This window comes from Apiospora phragmitis (genome assembly GCF_038363925.1).
Source record: "Apiospora phragmitis strain CBS 135458 chromosome Unknown utg000002l:1.0-5516284.0:1.0-5523493.0, whole genome shotgun sequence".
Classification (NCBI taxonomy): domain Eukaryota; kingdom Fungi; phylum Ascomycota; class Sordariomycetes; order Amphisphaeriales; family Apiosporaceae; genus Apiospora; species Apiospora phragmitis.
In genome coordinates, this window is record NW_027117400.1 from 4110719 (window position 1) to 4128490 (window position 17772).

The following is a 17772-nucleotide window of genomic DNA, read 5'->3' on the forward strand; positions in this document are numbered from 1 at the left end:
TCGCCGATCTACGCCGGTGGGATTCGGAGCTTTGTGAAACGCATGGCCTGAGCGTGACGACCCCTGGAATGTTTCAACACCCCCACCAATGGCGGGCCCTAGCGTTCAGTCAGGGGGGTTTTCAGCTCCCTAAACTGCTACTAAACGCCCCAATCCAGCGTCTCCCTCACCCGTAAAATATATGCATAAGTCCATCCACGTGACGTGTAAATGTTCACTGCCGGTGATTAATAATGATTAGCGTATATAGGATATATATGTTACGTATGCATGTCTTATTCTTGAAGAAAGAAAGAAGGCATCTCGACCCATGCGCACATGCAAGCCATGCTTGCTTAAGCAAGTAAGTCCCTGACTTGCCTCACACATTAGCCGCCTTGATACACCTCGCGCCGTCATTACTACTAGCCGGGGCCCCGTTGGAGATCTTGACGGCCGCCGTGCCCTTGACGGGGAGCGGGAACCTCCAGATTTCGCCGCCCTTGTTCTCCGAACCGAAGAGGAAGCCGTCGTCCGAGGCATAGACGGCGCCCCACTGGTTGTTGCCCGCAATGTTGCCGAAAATCGTAAAACCGGTCCACGTGCGCAACCCGGTCGAACCGTTGCAGGTACGTACTGAGTGAATTGGCGCTCTGCCCGAGGCTCCAGAGGTAGTTGCCCCCGCCGGGGACGTACGCCCAGTCGAACAGCGCGTATGTCAGGCTCGCCGTCCCGGTCGCTACCGTCCGCCCCAAACGTGGCCGACCGGGGCTTCAGGTCCACCTGGATCCACTGATTGCCGCTCACTGTCGCCCAGTACTGACTGTTCTCGTCCACGTCGCCCGAATTCAGGCTGAACGTCACGTTGGGCGACGCCAGGATCTTGCTGTCGCCCGAGGCCGCGATGCGGATCAGGTTAGTGTTTGTCCCTGTGCCTAGCGCGCCGTAGAGGAAATTGTCGCCCACGTTGTACCCCATGGCATTGATGCCGCGCGCTCCATCGCCAACAGGGCTCTTGACCAGAGCATAAGTGCCCTTAGTAATGTTGACTCGATAGAGGCTCATGCTTTGTATGCGGTTGCCTGAATGATCGCAATCCAGCGTGGGAAGCGGGGTTTGCACAATCACTGTCCCGGGCGCTGTTCCACTGGGCGGTACCGTCGTGGTGGTGGCCGAGCTGATCTTTGCAGTCCCTGTATATTGTGCTGTCGTGGTGACATATCCTGTTGGTTCTTGCACAATCACTTTATTAAATCCAACGTTAGTATTTCTAAACCTGAGGTATTCCTACTTGGTCGGCTTACCTGTTCCAGCAGCTGTGCCACTGGGGGGGGACTGTCGTAGTAGTTAGCGAAGTGCCGTTAAATTTTCTATCCAACTTCGAGTCAGCAACCATTGAATCAGGCCAATTGGCGTTTCATTCGAGCCATGTGGGCAAATGCTTGGAACATTGCTTACGTGGTTACAGTAGTATAAACTTGTGAAAATGTTGTTGAGCTTCTACCCAAAGATATGTTCGAAGCAGAAGAAGACGTGGCTGAAGGCGTTGCAGGCAAAGTAGAAGAGGAAGTAGTAGGAGGAGTAGTGAAGGAAGAAGCTGATATAGCGGACGCTGTAGAAGCTGTGCTACTGCGGCTCAAGGTTGATGAGGATGCAGTGTAAGATGGCAGGCTGCCGGACGCCGATGAAGTTGTGCCGCTACCGACCGAGGATGACGATGATGTAGTAGAAGCTGTGCTAGTAATACCACCGGCCCCAGAGGAGCTGGAACTGCCAGCTGTTGCTGAAGTCGATGTCGTTACCGCTGGTGGATTAGCTGTATTCGTCGCCAGAGACACTGTAGCACTCGCAATCGAGCTACTAGATACACTCTGACCGGTGCTGGAGAGAAGGTCGTGGTTATGACAGTAGTAGAGCTCCTGGTACCTTCTGTGTTCGTGGCTGTGCTTGTACCACTAGAGCCAATTCCAGTTGAAGTCGCGATGATTACTGAGCTGGTACTGGTTCCTATATATGTAGTTAACGAGGGAGCAGTGGCACTGCTTTGAAGGTTGCTGGTCGAGATGGCACTTGAAGCAGCTATGGTCTCCGTGCCACTAGGACTAAAGCTCAGACTGTCTCCAGTTGTAGACGTCAATAGCTCAGGAGTAACGCTAATCGAGGATGATAGGCCGCTAATCGACAGATCACCCTGGTTTGTGATTGTGGTGTCCAGCAAAGAAGTCAGAGAAGATTCAGACGAGGGTATCTCCGTGGTGATGACGCTGTTGATGGTACTTTCTGCCGAAGAATCATTAGTGGTCGTTGTTGGCTCACTTGTAGTCGATGATGTCTCGGTTTCCAGAAGTGAGCCTGTGACTGTAGTAGGCGTTACTGAAACTTCGGGCAATTCTGAGCTGCTGGAGAAGCTACTTGTTGTAGGCTCACTTGTTGTAGCTTCAGTTGCCGTAGGCTCACCTGCCGTAGATTCACCTTTCGTAGCTTCAGTTGTTGTAGCTTCACTTGTCGGCTATTCGCTCGCGGAAAATTCGTCTTGTCGGAGACGACGTCATAGTCATAATTAATGACGAATCCGTCCCGGACGGCGTACTAGGCATTGAAGAGTCTGTTAATATGGATAGCGAAGCAGATACTTCGGGCGTCTCTGAACTGCCAGTATCGATGCTTGACGTAATATCACTTGGCGCAGTGTTGCTGTCCGTTGTGATATCTCCATTACTTGTTGTCGTAGCAAGACCATCGGTGCTTGGATAGTCTCTTGTGGAGGTGGCACTGGATGAAGAGTCAGTAAGATCTGTGGTATCGCGATCGGTTGTTGAGGCCATGTCTGAAGTTGACTCAGGTGTTATGGTTATTTCAGATGGGTCTGTGGCCATTGTAGAAGATGCTTCGACCTCTGTCGAGAGGTTTACTGAGGAATCTGAAGCAGGAACACTCGCGATGTCCGATGAGATTATGGCTGGTTCGGTCGGTTGACTTGTCGAGTCAATTATGACAGTACTAGACTCTTCTAGAGGGCTGGTTGATGTCTCTATCGTTGGTTCTGTGTCTGCGGTGCTGGAATCAATATTTGTGTCCTCCGAGGTTGACCTCGAAGTAGTTGAAGGGATGCTGCCCCCATCCAAGCTTGAACTTGTCAAGGTCGAATCTGTGCTACAGTGGGACCTTGGAGCGGTGGGTTTGACCCAGACTGCTGTATAACAGTAGCCGAGCCAGGAAGACTGGATTGTGACGTTGAAGAAAGAGCCAGGGAAGAGCCCGCGATGCTTCTGCTGGTCGCTGCCAGGGGCGGAGATGCGTCAGAGGGAGCAGGCCGGTCGGATATTGTATCAGAGCCACTCCCCGCCGCAGAGACGCCTAGGTCTGAGGATTTGGTGGACGAAACAGACGAGACAGGCTGTGAAAGTCTGGGAGAAGATTCCCGACCTGGCTGCTCCGTGACTTGACCACCGGAACTTCCAGAACCACCAATGTTGGGATTGGTTCCCGGAACACCGGAAGAAGCATATAAAGAAGAAGATTCCCGGCCTGGCAGGTCCGTGATTTGGCCACTGGGGTTTCCAGAACCACCAGTGTTGGGATTAACTCCCGACAAGCCGGAAGAAGACTGTATCGACTCCTCAGCTGATATAGACCCAGGTGGCGAGGTTCCTGGACGACCAGGGTTTTCGTCACTGGCAGTCTTGTCGTCCGTAGTCGATAATCCGAGTATAGTGTCCAAGCGCGATACAGTGCCGCCAGCGCCGGGGACATCCCCTATTATTGTAGAAATCGCACCCGGTATTACCGTGACCAGCATCGTCGTGACATAAGTGTAACATATCGATCGAGGCTGGGGCTCAGCCCTTTCCCGGGCATAAGGGAGATGCAAGTCTGGTGCTGAGCTTGCTATAGTCGCTAGGCCGTAGGCAGACCAAAGCAACGAACGAATTACCAGGCCACCCCATACCATTGTTTCGAGACATGGAGTTGACTAAGAGCTGAGATCCTGGTATGTGCAGGTAGCCTCGAAACTTTCCTGTCATCATGTTGGACCGAGGACCTCTAATACTTTGAGCATGACTGCTGTTATGCTGAGAACGGCCGTTTGTGGTCTTGGCAATGTTCCAATCATTGTATTCTACAATCTCTTGGATAGCTTGGAATGGCATTCTCAAATCCGCATCGCAGTTCGTGGTAGATCATTGCCAGAATCGTCCGAAACATTGAGTCCACGATGTCATCGTCGGTGCGGGTGTCTAAGACAAGAACCCGTGGGTGTCGCCGCGTTAGCCGTCACGATGCCAAATTTGGAGGTGAAACATTTTTAAGCTTCTTCGGAAGGCAACATCACACGTTTGCGGTTGGCCCATCAAACCGCGCAGGGATAGGAATATGAGATCTGCCGATCTACACATCCACGGCCGATGAGGAAAGAGTACCGGCAGCTGGGATGGTCGTTTGCACCAATGGAGCAATAGTACGCATGCAGTTCTATGAAGCCTTGGAATTGTTACCTCCTTACTTAGGTACTTACTTAATTTGAATAATTGCTGTCGACATGTAATTGTGATGGAAACTGCATGTGAGAAACCAATGCCCGTGTTCGGCCTTATCTTCCTACTCCAGCCCACTTGCTAATGCATAATATAATAATGCAGCGGCAGTTACGACGTGTAATTCGACGTCTTGGCAACCGCCCAAACAACAACCTTCCTATCTCAGCAAGAGCGAGCGGACTTTTCTGTAACATCTCAAAAGGACAACATTGCAAGCACCAGACACTAGACAATTACCTCCCAGATGTGTATGACCTTCTACTATCGATTGTTTTGCATCATATTCTCCGTCTTGGCAAATGCGACTTGGGCCGGCCCCTGATGTTTGCATATAGAAGGATGTTTAGGTATAACCTAGCCGAGCTAGAGTCCGAGGAAGGAGCCAGCCCTGCAACCTCGCCGCACACTTCCATGCCAACAAACAGCCAATCACTGTGTCTACAGTATGAATTCGTTCTGTATGTGCAGCCAGATAACGTGCCGCCCGTGGCCACCCTGCATTCTTCCTGGTAAATGTCGGCAAATAAAGACCATTGCGCTTGTGTGACTACCTACTGTTTGGGCATTGATCCTGTCACGGTGGGACTTCTGATTGGCCACACCGCTCAAAAAGCCAAGGGATCGCCCGGCTGGCCGTGCCAGTTCGGCGGGGAGAGACATGTTGCGAAATCATGACCATGACCCCTGACCTGTGCAAGTACAGATGGATTCGACACTGGTATTCGCTGACTGTCTAGACCACAAGACTCCAAATGATAGGGCCTAGGCTAAGGCTGGACTGGCAGGCTGGACACGACGCTGGAACTGTCGGTCTATTGATCCGGTTGCAGTGCATGAACGGCCTTAATTGCGATAGGCAGCCAAGGGCAGACCAGCACGCGATGTGTCCACACCAAAGCTTGGTCTGCATCCTCCAACAGCTCCCAACTTCCCGAATCGGTAATCGTGAGCCATTCGCTGTACTATACCCAGTATAGGTGCCTTGGGTAGCCGCCACCATGACCGAGCCTCCACTTTTCCTCAATCATCACGAGAGAGATGTTTTTGAATGCGCCGCGCCCGGCTGCTTATAAAAGCCTGTCTATCGCCTCGTATCGATGAGCTTTTCATGTAGGTCTTCTCTCGCTCGGTAGCTTGTGCGCGACACCTTCCTGCCATACCTCAAGTACACATTGTCATCGAGATGGTTCGCAGTCTTCTAGTCGCGGCCCTCGCCGCCTCAGCCACTACGGCTCTCTCTGTAGGCCGACGAGAGGTCACCCAGGAGCAGTACACCATCGAACTTGCGCCAGGCGAGACTAGGGTCGTCACAGAAGCCGAGAAGTGGGAATTGAAGGCTGTATGTCATTGGAACCAACATCATCAGATTGTCCAAGATGTGATCGTGAACTAACAATGCAACAGGATGGCAAGAAGTTCTTCGACATCACCGATTACCCGGAACTCGCAGGACTGGCGGCCCAGTCCAAGGCCCTCGTCGAGACCGCAGCGGTCACCTTCCCCTCGGCCATGACGCAGACTACCAAGGTCGAGGCTCTCCTGGGCAAGCTGGACAAGTCCGTCATGCGCACGAAGCTGCAGACCTTCTCGGACTTCCACAACCGGTACTACAAGTCCAAATACGGCAAGCAGTCGTCCGAGTGGCTCCTGGCCCAGGTCAACTCGGTCATCTCGGCCAGCGGCGTCAGCGGCGTCACCGCCAAGGCCTTCACGCACTCGTGGGGCCAGAGCAGCGTCATCGCCACCGTCCCGGGCAAGAGCGCCAAGACCATCGTCGTCGGCGCCCACCAGGACTCGGTCAACCAGCGCAGCCCTATGGACGGCCGCTCCCCGGGGGCCGACGACGACGGCTCCGGCTCCATGACTACCCTCGAGGCCCTCCGGGTCCTCCTCCAGGACCCCACCATCGCCGCGGGCCAGGCCGCCAACACGCTCGAGTTCCACTGGTACAGCGCCGAGGAGGGCGGCCTGCTCGGCAGCCAGGCCATCTTCACCCAGTACTCGAAGGACAAGCGCGACGTCAAGGCCATGCTCCAGCAGGACATGACGGGCTACGTTAAGTCGGGCAGCAAGGAGTCTGTCGGTGTCATCACCGACTATGTCGACACAGGGCTGACCAACTTCATCAAGAAGGTCATCACCGCCGTAAGCTCCATCACCCCCGCCCATAACGTTCTACTTACGAAAGATACCCTCGCCTGCCTCGAAACCACTAGCGTGTTGTCAAGCTAACCGGATCTGTTGCTTAAGTACTGCGATATCCCTTACGTCGAGACTGAGTGCGGCTACGCCTGCTCAGACCACGCCTCGGCCTCGCGTGCTGGATACCCTTCGGCATTCGTCATCGAGGCCGCTTTTGAGGACACAAGCCAGCTTATCCACACCGACCGTGATACCATGGCGACGGTCAACTTCGACCACGTCCTGCAGCACGCCAAGATGACCGTTGGCTTCGCTTACGAGCTGGCCTTGGCTTCCTCGTTGTAGAGTGGCGGCAATTCGATTGACGAGGAGCAGTAAGAGATCGCCACGAAGAACATCCACATGAGCAAATAGAGACAACGCAAACAATAGGACAAAGTTCATCAAAATCTACCACGAAAGTTGTTATTCGCAACCTTTCGTTCGTAGCTCATCAATTATGCAACAGCAAATAATAGTAACCAAAACATAAAGGCGTTGGGCCAAATGCTCGGTTTATGTACTTTACAACAACTTTACAACAGCTGCCACTCGAAATAGAGATGGCTCATCCGCAATAAAAATGAGCACTAATAAGAGAAGATGAATGTGCCCCAACTCACGCCTGGGGTTCCCTCCCAGACGTGGTCTGACATGCAAAGAATTATGATCCCCAGCCTCATGAATGCCTCATCTCAGTTCCTTCGTTATCCCTGAAGAGGAACACATTGTGAGATCCTTCTCTCACCGACCCCAAAAGTTACCCCCTCCCTCCTTACTGGCCATGAGACAATAAGAGTCATGAAATCATTGCGAGAAGAATCATAAAAGAGCGTGCAAACAACAGCATATTGACCCTGAACACCAGATGATGCCATTATGCCGGTATGGGGTATAAAGAAGGCAGAAACAGAGAAAAAAGAACCGAGGTTCATCCATCCATCGTCGACATCATGAACGTCGTCGATTTTCCGCCTCGCCAATGAGAATTGTAGTAAACCATAATGCTGCACAGCAAGTGTGCGTAACAGAAAACCAAACCAAAACCGCCATCTTAACTCCCTCGATAAAACCGCTATGTGGGATGAACAACGTGGGGAACTGAGGTGACATCAGGTAACCGGTGTATGTACATATCCGTGATTATGGTATGTACTCAGTAGCCACCGAGGTTCATGTTGGGCTTGCTTGCGAACTCCACGATGGTGTTTGCCATAGTCATCATCTGCGAGAGGTGTCGGAGAATCGGCTCCTGGGGCGAGATGTGATTGATACGCATGAAAAGCTGCTCGATTTGGGACACACAGCCACCGAGAATGTTCGGAACCACTTCGCGGACTTGGGATTCCTGTAGCTCAAATGTGGTTAGTCTCAAGAGCTTGAAGGTGGTCAGCTATGCGTGAACTTACAATGTGAGGCAAGGTGCCGTGCATGCTACGGATGATAATCTCCATCCAAGCAACCTTCTCCCGAAGACATTGTCCGTCAAGCTCGCGTGCCAGTTCAGCGATCGCGGCCAGAGACACGAGGGGGGACAGTTCGTTAAGAGTAGTAGCATCCAACTTGATCAAATAAGTCTTGAAGATATCATCTTTACGATCAGACTGCAACCATTTGACCAGAGCAGCCTCAAGCTCGCCTCTCTCGACCAGATTTGCGATATCAGCAACCTTACGGTCAAGGTCGTGATCTTTGCTGCTGTTGGAGCCAGCAGCGTTACGCAGCATCACCTGATTACCCGAGTGTGCTGAGGGGCTGGGGTAGCTTTGTGCTTGCATATTCGAGTACGAGGGCCCTTGGGATGCCTGGGAGTACTGCGAGATGAGACACCTCACGAGACGGGCGCTCTCGTGAGGCCGGTTGCTGCATCTTGAGGAATGCTTCATGGAACTGAGCCTGAGTCGCAGCCATGGAGGACACAGTGTCGGAGAGTCGCGTAACCAATGCCGTAAGCTGGTCGATCTTGTTGCTATCGGCGCGACTCTTGAGCTCCAGCTCTCCAATCTGTTCGACTGCTTGTCGTCGTACACTGTCCACAGCCTGGCCAGCTGCGGTAGCTGCCATGCGAGTGAAGTTGGGTGTGACGGTCTTGTGAAGAGCATCCATGAAAGTCTTCTCAATATTGACTGACAAGCTCTGTCCGATCTTCTCGGTAACGACCTTGGCCAGTTCCGGTTTCTGTATCGCTTGACTGACGGCAGCAGGAAGCAGCTTCTGCATTTGGTTCTGCACTGCATGCGAGATGCGACCGCTGACCTTAGAGTCGATCTGCTCCGTGACGGTGCGAGCCAATTGCTCGGTGATGGTTCGAGTGATGAGCTCGTTCACAGCAGGTACAACATGCTCCTCCACCTTGTCACTGATGGTTCTCGTCAGTAGACGTGAGACATTGTCATCCAATGTTGCGGATACGCTGTCGAGAAGATCTAGTTGGCTTCTGTTGAAAGCCTTGTCGCGATTGCGTAGATCGTCGTCCATCTTCTGGCGATTCTCCACAAGCGCAGCTTCTACCACACCACTGAGTGTCATCTCGATTTGCTTGACGGCAGACTGGAGCGAGTCTGGCAGAGCGTTCGATTGGGAAGGTGTTGAAGTTTTGGCCTCGTTCTTTGCCATGGTCGGACCAACGCGCGGGGAATGCGCACTGCTGGTAGATTGAATGGGATCTTGGGAGTTGGATTGTCTCTCCGCAGCGGCAGCAGCAGCAGCAGCCTTTTCTCGCTTCTTTCTCGATCGGCGATCCGATTTCTCTGTTTGATTGTTAGGCGTAACAGGTGCTTCAGCAGCTTTGCGCTCGGGCTGTTGTCGAGAAATAGTGAGATCGTCTGCAGACTTTCGGTTTGTGTCTTCTTGACCAGACCCAAGCTGAGGCTGAGGTGATACGTTCTCCTTCAGATTCGGTCGAGCTGCGATGCGGATAGGTAAGGTGGTGGGGTCTTCCACGGGCTGTGACTCGGTAGGTTGTGTGCTGGGCAACTCTTTGAGTTTGGTAATTTTCACAATGCCAGTCTCAATGGCATCCACAGGTGCAATGACCTTATTGTCCCGAGTCCACCCCAGTTCACTCTGCTTGATACAGATGTTGGAGACACCCTTCGAATGCATCACGTAAAGCTTGAAGAGTGTCTGCTCGTCCTTCTCCAACTCAGCCGCAGGTGTTCCTAGCATATCCAGGCTTCGAATCACACCCTTGTTCGCGAAAGAATACTCACGCACACCACTAATGACCGCGGTACTATCGGGCTCGGGAATGGACGCGTCTTTCGCCACCAGCTTCTGGACGTAGTCAACCTGGGATAGACCCTTGATGGTGTACTTGGGAGCCGACAAATGCAGGAAGTAGACTGAGTTGCGAGTGGGATGTCCCACCACGATCATTCCTGTAGGCGGGTGATACATGACACTGCAGACGGCATCGGATTCCTTAGAGTGAGGGAGGTTGAACTCCTGGACAGGTTTGCCGAGGGCTAGATCCCATAGCTGAAGCGTGTGGTTCTGCTTCATACCTACAATCATGTAGCGTAAGGCGCAACGCTTCTGGTACGGCCGTTGCTTATCCAGCAGTAGGACAGAGGTTGGCCAAGCCTTCTCTCCCTCCGGTGTGGTGGTGAGAGTCATCAAAGGCTCCTAACCTCTAGCGAAGTCTGTGCTGGCATTGGGAATCGTGGATTGGATCCTTCGTCGACAGCCGTAAGGTCTCGCACGTCCCAGAACTTGACACGGCCAGACTTGTCTAGAGACACGATTGTACTGTCGTCTTGACTGAAGGTGAAATCCTTGCCGGCCTTACCAGTGTTGATTCGCAACGAGCATTGCTTCGACAATTTCTCGGTATCGACGACGCGGTCGTGGCCAGGTTTGAAGAGCTTGTGCTTCATGATGTAGGAAGGCCAGATGATGCTAATCGTCTTACCACGGCCTACGGCGAAGTATTCTGGGTGAGCACACGAGGTTCTAGCTCGTGTCTTGAGGACTCCTCCGGGGCATCGCCTTCGTGAGTACTGATGGGTGGCAGAGCAAACCCGTACTGCTCTGGATGCGCATCATCGATGTAGTCTTTATCTCCGTTTCTCAGTAGGATGTGGTAGACAGTGCCGCTAATACCGGTGCCAATGATGGCTTCCTTCTGCGCAGTATGGATGTCGGCAGGCGTGGATGAAACAGCAATGTTGAAGATGCGATCCTTGGTCTCGGTGAATAGTTTGGCATCACGTCCATCGTCCTGTCGGATGACTCGAATGCCACCAGCCTTGGACATACCGTAAACAATGAAGGATTTGGTGCTGGAAACCAGGTTCCGGTCAATCTGATCAAACTCCTTCTTGACTCTAGCAATATCAAGAATGACCTCTTCCCGGAATTGGGGGCGAGATTCTTCATTCTCCTGCAATGAGATCGAGATCCAAGGCTTCATGGGGAAGTTGTAAACCTTCACAGGGCTTGGCTCTTCTTCTATCACGACGATTTCATCGGCATCAGCACTTTCCCAGCTGTCTGCTACAGGACCGTGACCGTTGGCAGCTTCATCAACAATGTCGCGGACAGCTTGAGCCGTACTCGGAGACATTGACCGTTCAAGAAGGCCAGAGTTCTCCTCCTCTCAAGCTCTCTCTGGATATCTCGTGCTGCAAGTCCCGATTTCTCGTCGAACTTAGAATTCGACTTGGCCCGGATCATGTCATCCAGATCCTGCACAATTTGGGCCTGAGCTTCCTCGTGCTCCATCTGCGCTATCGCTTCTTTTGCCTCTCTGTCAGCAGTCTCTGCAAGATCGTCAATGGCCTCCGATACTGTCTCCTTGTGGCTCTCCTCGGGAGCGTCGGGCTGGTGCTCAACGCGGAGAGTAGAAGGCGATTGGCGGTTATGCTCTGGACTTGTGATGTGGCTCCGTTGAAAACTATGGCGTTTGTTATCATTAGCACCGGGAGAAGATGTGGTGCTGGGTGCCTTCTTCAGAATTTGAATGCTAGGTGCTGTCTGGCCCGGGGTTGAGGACTTGGAAGCCTTATTCTGAGAATATGAAGCAAGGTCCTCAAATGGGTTGTTATAGTCAAACATAGTAGACTTCCGGTTTGCACCATTCTGAGAGGATTGAGATGCATACTCGTTCTTTATGGACGCGGAAGGGCTGTAAGGCTGCTGCTGTTGCAGTTCAGCCTGCAAAGAATAATGCAGGTCTTGAGATGCCATCTGAGGTTGTTCCCGCCTTAACAGCTCACTCAGATCTCCATCGTTCTTCTCCTTTGAGGCATTCGAATGTGCGCTCAGATCGGGATGCGAAGAAGTTTCGGCAAGGTAAGGCTCGTCTGTCTGCGATGGCTTCTTCTTTTGCAGGAGACTAAGCAGGTAGGCCTGCGTCTCATCGGCGGGGTTTCCAGTGTTCCATTCTTGCGGGGCAGGCGCAGAAGCGTGTGCCTGCTCTTCAGCTCGCGCGGATTCCATTTGCGAGTCACCCTTCATCAGTGAGGCCAGATAGCCTTGCGGATCGCCCTGGATCGGAACCGGGGCATGCAGCGTGGGCTGAAGGCCACCGTGGGGGAAGTTCATGGACTGTTCGAGAGACGACGCAGACTGATGATGGGACAATGGTGAAGGCTGAGAAAGGGTTTGGCTGGCCAAAGTGCTCTTGTTGCCAGCGGGGTTGAACTTAAGAAGACCCAGCAGATTGACCGACTGGTTCGGTTGTTTGCCAGAATTGTTGTTGGCGTGCGAACCAGGTAGAGAACCAATCGGACCCAAGGATGACATACCCGGAGGACCGTGGGAATGGGAGAAGTGGCTCGCTGGCGGAGTAGGGGCGGGCGGAGGGAAGACGTCGGAAGCTGAAGCGTCCTGATGCTCCGAGGTAGGAGAATTGAGGTAATCATGGTTTAGAGAGAGCGCCAAACGGGACAGATCCTCGGTGTCCTTGTAACTTCTCTCGCCCTGGCCCTGGTTTTGGCCCTGCTGTTGCTGGTGGTTGGCTCTCAGACGGGCTAGCATTGCATTGAGGTGGTCGTCGGCGCCGCCGCCGCCCGACTGATTGTAGCTCGCCATGACTTCTGTATCCGAAGTCCGGACAGCGAGCTACCGTCCAGTTGGTCGCGATGGGATGAACAGCTGGCTGATTGCGATCGCACGAGGGGGTCTGAACAGGCGACAGAGCTTTGGGTCCGTCTGAAGCCCGTCAGAAGGTGGAATGTATGTTGGTGGATGGGGGTATGGGAAAACAAAGATGAGAGAAATCAGAGATATCAGGTCCCAAATGGTGGTTGACGTTTTTGATGCGATGGGACGGGATGGCTGAAAAGTTTATGGATTAGCAAAGCTGCCCAATCGATCAATGGTTGTTTCAGTCAAATCGCCCAAGCTCCCTCTCCAGCCGATCGCTAGAAATGCAGGCGCTTTAGGGTACAACGTAGCTGTATGTATTCAATGTTGGGGCCCTGTTTGCTTGCTACCTCGACCCCGGCAGTATCTTCAGCACGGACTTTTCAACGCTTCACAGGTTGCAGGGTATTGCACAGGGCAGAGCAGAGAGGCCCTCTCCAGTTTATTTTCGACGGCCAGAAACGTAACTGGACGACTGGGTCCTTGACTAACAACCAACAACGAACGACTCGACGATTTCCGTCTGTCTGTCCACATCTAATGATTTATGCGATGGATGGAATCTACAGAGTACAGTACGATGGATTGCGACGAACACGGCACGTCCGACGTTCAGCCTTCAGGATCCTAAGGAACAAAAGATAGGATGAGTGGGCAATCAAGCGCACCCGAACTTATCCATGACAAACGCGAGTTGAGTTGACTGAATAAGCAAATAAGATCGTTCCCGTCAGTTCCCCATCCTACTTCATTGGGTACGATCCCATGCAAGTGTGCGCTGTCGATGGTGGTACGGCCTGGTCTGTGGTCGACGATGGATACTCGCCTGAACCATTTTCCTCATGCTGTGATGACCGCTGCATCGCTACCTTGTATGTACACACACCCGTAGATAGCAACACCCCCTCCAGATAAATTTGGTGTAAAATGAAGATCCGGCCTGTCGCGCGTCCCTTACTGACTACATATAGATAACGTAGGTAGGCATGAGTCCAACTCTGTCTAACTTGGTAGAAAAATAATGCGTCTAATCCAACGCATCAATGGATTTTGTAACAATGGACGCCGCAATATAAAGGCACGAGAGCTGCTCTTGGAGCCATCAAAGCCCATTGCTCCCACCTAATAAGTGGTCTGCATACAATTTACTAGTGGGCTGGCTCAGATCCAGTCATGTCAGTCGCCGCCTCCGCCAGCCCATGGAATCCTCCCTCATCGAGCTGCAGATTGCCGTGTGGTTGGACTGAAACATTCCTCCCTTCCATGCTAAGTATACAAATTCGAGGTTCCTGTTGACGATCTGTTGCTTGTTTCCCTGTGGCATCATCGTCGAAATCCGCAACCCTGAACCCGACGATCGATTGCGCATAAGCCGTTCTTTACTGCTGCGGTGTGCTCGACCCCAACGTGCGTGACCCTCTGCCTGCGCGCCCCCATCATCGCCGTACCGTCGGGGCCTTCACCAAAGTTCTGCGGATCGACGCCACCCAAACCCGTGCATCCAGCATCGCCGCAAAAAAAGTAGCCGCCCCAAATCCCTGACAGTTGGGCTACCTATTCTCCCGGTTCTCGCTTGCTCAGTATCCTGAAGAAGATTCCAACGGCGCCATGTTCTGTTTACGGAGGTGAGTTTTGCCCATCATCATTCATCATGCTATGCTATGCTATGCAATGCCGACCTCTGGATCCCCATATGCACGTCGTCGCAAGCAACAACGTTTTGACTGACTAGCCATATCTGTTAACAGCTGGCTTCCCCTGCTCTTCATCCCGACGAACGCCTCGCCGGCCTTCATCTTCCTCTTCTTCGTGTGCACATACTTCCTGAACCGGCCCTGCGTCTACTGCTCCGTGCTGCTCCTGATTCTCTTCGTCACCTCGTGCCACTGGTCCGACCGCTGCTTCTTCGACTTCAACAGCAACTGGTTCGCGCCCAGGCCCTCGACGTACTACTATCCGAAGAATGAAACGATAGCAACAACAGCCGCTGCTGCTGCTGCGGCTGACCCCCGCCGCTGTCGCGGACAACTTCAACGAGACCGCCCTCGAAATGCTGAACACCACGGTGGGTGCCCTGGCTGGTGCCGCGGCCGGCGAGAGATAGATCGCAGGAGGACCGAGTGGACGGGCCTGGGCATCGAGTGGCTGCGGAGTCTTCTGGGGAGGAGAGAGTGGAGGATAGAGTGCATGGATCTGTCCATCCGCCTATAAACCCCCACCTGGGCTTCGAAAAAAAACAAAAACAGTAACAAGATAACGACCATTTACATACCTACATACGTCCGGTGCGAGCTCATTTTCTGTGGTGGACGGGCCCAATAAACGGGCATATATACACAGCGCCATATCACGCTTCCGGCCGTCGGCGCAAGATTTTGTGCAATGAGTTACGAGACGAGAATGTGTTGCATGGTACAGCATGGCATGGGCGTTTGACGTATTCATTCACACACAGCTTTCGAATTGCAAGCGTACCAACAGTATATCGTTGATCTCGTCGATACATTACGGAGCGCCAGATCGATATAACGCAGTACAGAGCCACCGTAACAGAGTTGCCTCCTAATGTCGGCCTCGCCGTGTAAATAACGAAAGGCCACCCAAATGTATATCACATGAATTCCGCAGGATGATTTCCGCAGATGGAATCAAGCATCCTTAGTCGATACTAGCGAGAGAAGGGCCACACAGCGCTTCATCAATAGACAATCCCACTATATAATCATACTACTTGCCAGTTCTATTAGGCAGGGCTATGTGTGATCACATTAGAGGTATATATATACTCTAGAGATTGCTGCTTGTATCCATGCTTTATAATTATTAATAGAGCTGTATATATATTGACCCATTTGAACAGTGAGACTGGAGCTGTCATCGATCCTGAGACGTGCTTTCAGATGTGGTACAAGATCCAATCACAGTGCAGATGACTCTTATGACTTGGTCGTAGCGTTCATCGCCTTGACCCACGGCTTCCAGTAGTTCTCGACCGTCTCGGCGTCGTTCCAGCCGTCCCACTCGAAGTTGGTGAGGCCCCAGCTGTCGCCCAGGCCCTGGACGCCCTCGCGGACGCGGTAGCTGCCCGCGAGGCTCCATACCATCCAGCCGACGCGGTGCTTCTGGGTGTACGCGACGAGGCAGTTCTGCAGCACGTCGTCGTACAGCGTCGCGTCCTGGGCGTGGCCGAACTCGGTCAGCAGCACGGGCGTCAGGCGCTGGGGCGGTGGGCAATCGCCGCCCGTCAGGTTCTTTCCGCAGCCGGGGGCGCCTCCATGCCCAGCGCGTGGAAGCCGGCCTGGTACAGCGCCGCCTCCACGGCCTCGCACGTGCCCGTGTCCACGTCCTCGCTCATCGGGTAGATGTGCAGCTCCCAGAAGACCTTGTCGGCCCAGGGGTGGCTGTCGAGGTCGAAGTAGACCGGGTCCCGCCGGTGCGCGTCCCGGATCGCGTCGCACTTATAACAGGGGGCCGTCAGGAGGTTCTTGCGGGCCGTCAGCGCCGACAGGTCCTCGTCGTATGCATGCCGGACCAGCTGATCAGCAGATCCGGGTTGGCCGCGTGGATCGCGTCCGAGCCGGCGCTCATGTTGCCCACGAGCGTCGGCCAGTTGTAGCCCAGGTCGGTGCGGTTCCACGACGACCGCAGCTCGTTGCGCAGCGACATGGACACCACGTTGGGGTGCCGCTTGGCCCAGCGGGCCACGTACGCCAGCCCGCGCCGCCAGTTCGACGTGTCGAAGTGGACGTCGCCGAACCAGGCGTTGCCGTCCGTGTGGCTGCAGCACCACTTGGCCTGGTGGACGTGCACGTCGGGGTGGATGAAGATGCCCCGCTCGAGCGCCTTGTCGGCGATGTCGGACCAGATCTCGAAGCGCGTCGTCTGCACGGTCCAGCTCGGGTTTTTGCGGACGATCTCGTTCGTCACTTTGGTTCCGTTCTCGTAGCCGAGCCCCATGATCATGGCCACCTCCAGCGAGACGTCGTTGCCATCCCGCTCGTAGATCTCATCGATCATCTGGATGGCATAACCCCTGAGTTTACAATTAGCATTTGGGTTGACCTGGGCAAGCTACATCGAGAATGCCTTACATGCGAAGGACGTTCCATCCTACGGACTGGACATCGTCGAGGATCTCGTCGACTGATTTCCATTCGAGGCCCTCCGGAATCATAGTCTCTCCTGGGGCGAGAAGTCAGAAATAGCTACAAGTAGGTAGATATGCCAACATACCGCTCATGGGCCAATTGATGCCAGCCCAGGACAAAACGTCGCCGCGGTTGTTCACAATGTCACGACCTTGAGTTTTGAAAGGCCCATATGGCCACTGATTGGTTGTATTGGAAGCCCGCGGTGCCAGCTCCTTCTGCCATCGTGGCTCAGTATTTCGAGGAAACATCGGCGTCGCTAGGACCCAGGTCGACTGAGCCAAGGCCGCAAAGAGCGGCACGACTGACCAAAGAGTAAGGGGCGCCATTGTGAGCTGTTCCTATTCCCGAGGAGACTGAAAGGGGCAAAGAGGCTCGAATCCAGGAGGGAGGCACCGAGATCGATAGAAGGCGGTTCGCTGACAAGATGCCCACTATCTAGATTCTGAGAGCGGTGAAGGAACTCATGCTCGTGGGCTTCGAGGTGTCTCCTCGGTCTCACCTTATATACCTACTTACCTGACTGCGCAACCGGCTCCGTCTTCCCCGTTGTGCAAGCCCAGGTTTTCTTTAGTCACTGGAATAGCGGCCAAGAGTGGATAGAAGCGGTGCCCATGTCCCGAATGGGGGAATATGACGTTGGAGCCAATAGGGGCGGTTGGGGAAAACATGGGGTTGCTACTCCACCTACGCGGGGTACCCGGCCTATGCTTCGGGGCACTCGAGGACTTTCGGCAAACCTCGTCACGATGGCCGAGGGGTATTGACAGGTACATTAAGTATACTCACATATATGTATCCACCACTGTTCACGTTGCCCTCGAGTCGTGCCATCA

General features: G+C 53.5%; 7 protein-coding genes across 7 annotated transcripts; 3 read left to right on the forward strand and 4 right to left on the reverse strand.

Annotated features, from left to right (window-relative positions):
* Positions 1–361: 361 nt before the first annotated feature.
* PG994_002054 (uncharacterized protein) lies at positions 362–1044 on the reverse strand (the record flags this gene model as incomplete). Its single annotated transcript, XM_066853463.1, has 2 exons — positions 362–615; positions 672–1044. 2 exons carry the CDS (start codon positions 1042–1044, stop codon positions 362–364), a joined length of 627 nt encoding a protein of 208 aa, XP_066721604.1.
* Positions 1045–1491: 447 nt separating this feature from the next.
* Positions 1492–1854, forward strand: PG994_002055 (uncharacterized protein; the record flags this gene model as incomplete). Its single annotated transcript, XM_066853464.1, is given in 2 exon segments — positions 1492–1637; positions 1650–1854. The coding sequence occupies 2 exon segments, from the start codon at positions 1492–1494 to the stop codon at positions 1852–1854; spliced, it is 351 nt and encodes a 116-aa protein (XP_066721605.1).
* A 3846-nt stretch (positions 1855–5700) lies between these two features.
* On the forward strand, positions 5701–7004 carry PG994_002056 (leucine aminopeptidase A; the record flags this gene model as incomplete). Its single annotated transcript, XM_066853465.1, has 3 exons — positions 5701–5856; positions 5922–6662; positions 6768–7004. 3 exons carry the CDS (start codon positions 5701–5703, stop codon positions 7002–7004), a joined length of 1134 nt encoding a protein of 377 aa, XP_066721606.1.
* An 850-nt stretch (positions 7005–7854) lies between these two features.
* PG994_002057 (uncharacterized protein) lies at positions 7855–10576 on the reverse strand (the record flags this gene model as incomplete). The annotated part of the gene is made up of 4 exons (XM_066853466.1): positions 7855–8046; positions 8108–8445; positions 8534–10325; positions 10385–10576. The coding sequence occupies 4 exons, from the start codon at positions 10574–10576 to the stop codon at positions 7855–7857; spliced, it is 2514 nt and encodes an 837-aa protein (XP_066721607.1).
* A 41-nt stretch (positions 10577–10617) lies between these two features.
* PG994_002058 (uncharacterized protein) lies at positions 10618–12734 on the reverse strand (the record flags this gene model as incomplete). The annotated part of the gene is made up of 2 exons (XM_066853467.1): positions 10618–11219; positions 11270–12734. The coding sequence occupies 2 exons, from the start codon at positions 12732–12734 to the stop codon at positions 10618–10620; spliced, it is 2067 nt and encodes a 688-aa protein (XP_066721608.1).
* A 1645-nt stretch (positions 12735–14379) lies between these two features.
* Positions 14380–14999, forward strand: PG994_002059 (uncharacterized protein; the record flags this gene model as incomplete). Its single annotated transcript, XM_066853468.1, has 2 exons — positions 14380–14413; positions 14537–14999. The coding sequence occupies exons 1-2, from the start codon at positions 14397–14399 to the stop codon at positions 14997–14999; spliced, it is 480 nt and encodes a 159-aa protein (XP_066721609.1). The 5' UTR covers positions 14380–14396.
* A 725-nt stretch (positions 15000–15724) lies between these two features.
* On the reverse strand, positions 15725–17265 carry PG994_002060 (Beta-1-6-galactanase; the record flags this gene model as incomplete). Its single annotated transcript, XM_066853469.1, has 4 exons — positions 15725–16245; positions 16295–16821; positions 16880–16970; positions 17022–17265. The coding sequence occupies 4 exons, from the start codon at positions 17263–17265 to the stop codon at positions 15725–15727; spliced, it is 1383 nt and encodes a 460-aa protein (XP_066721610.1).
* Positions 17266–17772: the final 507 nt, after the last annotated feature.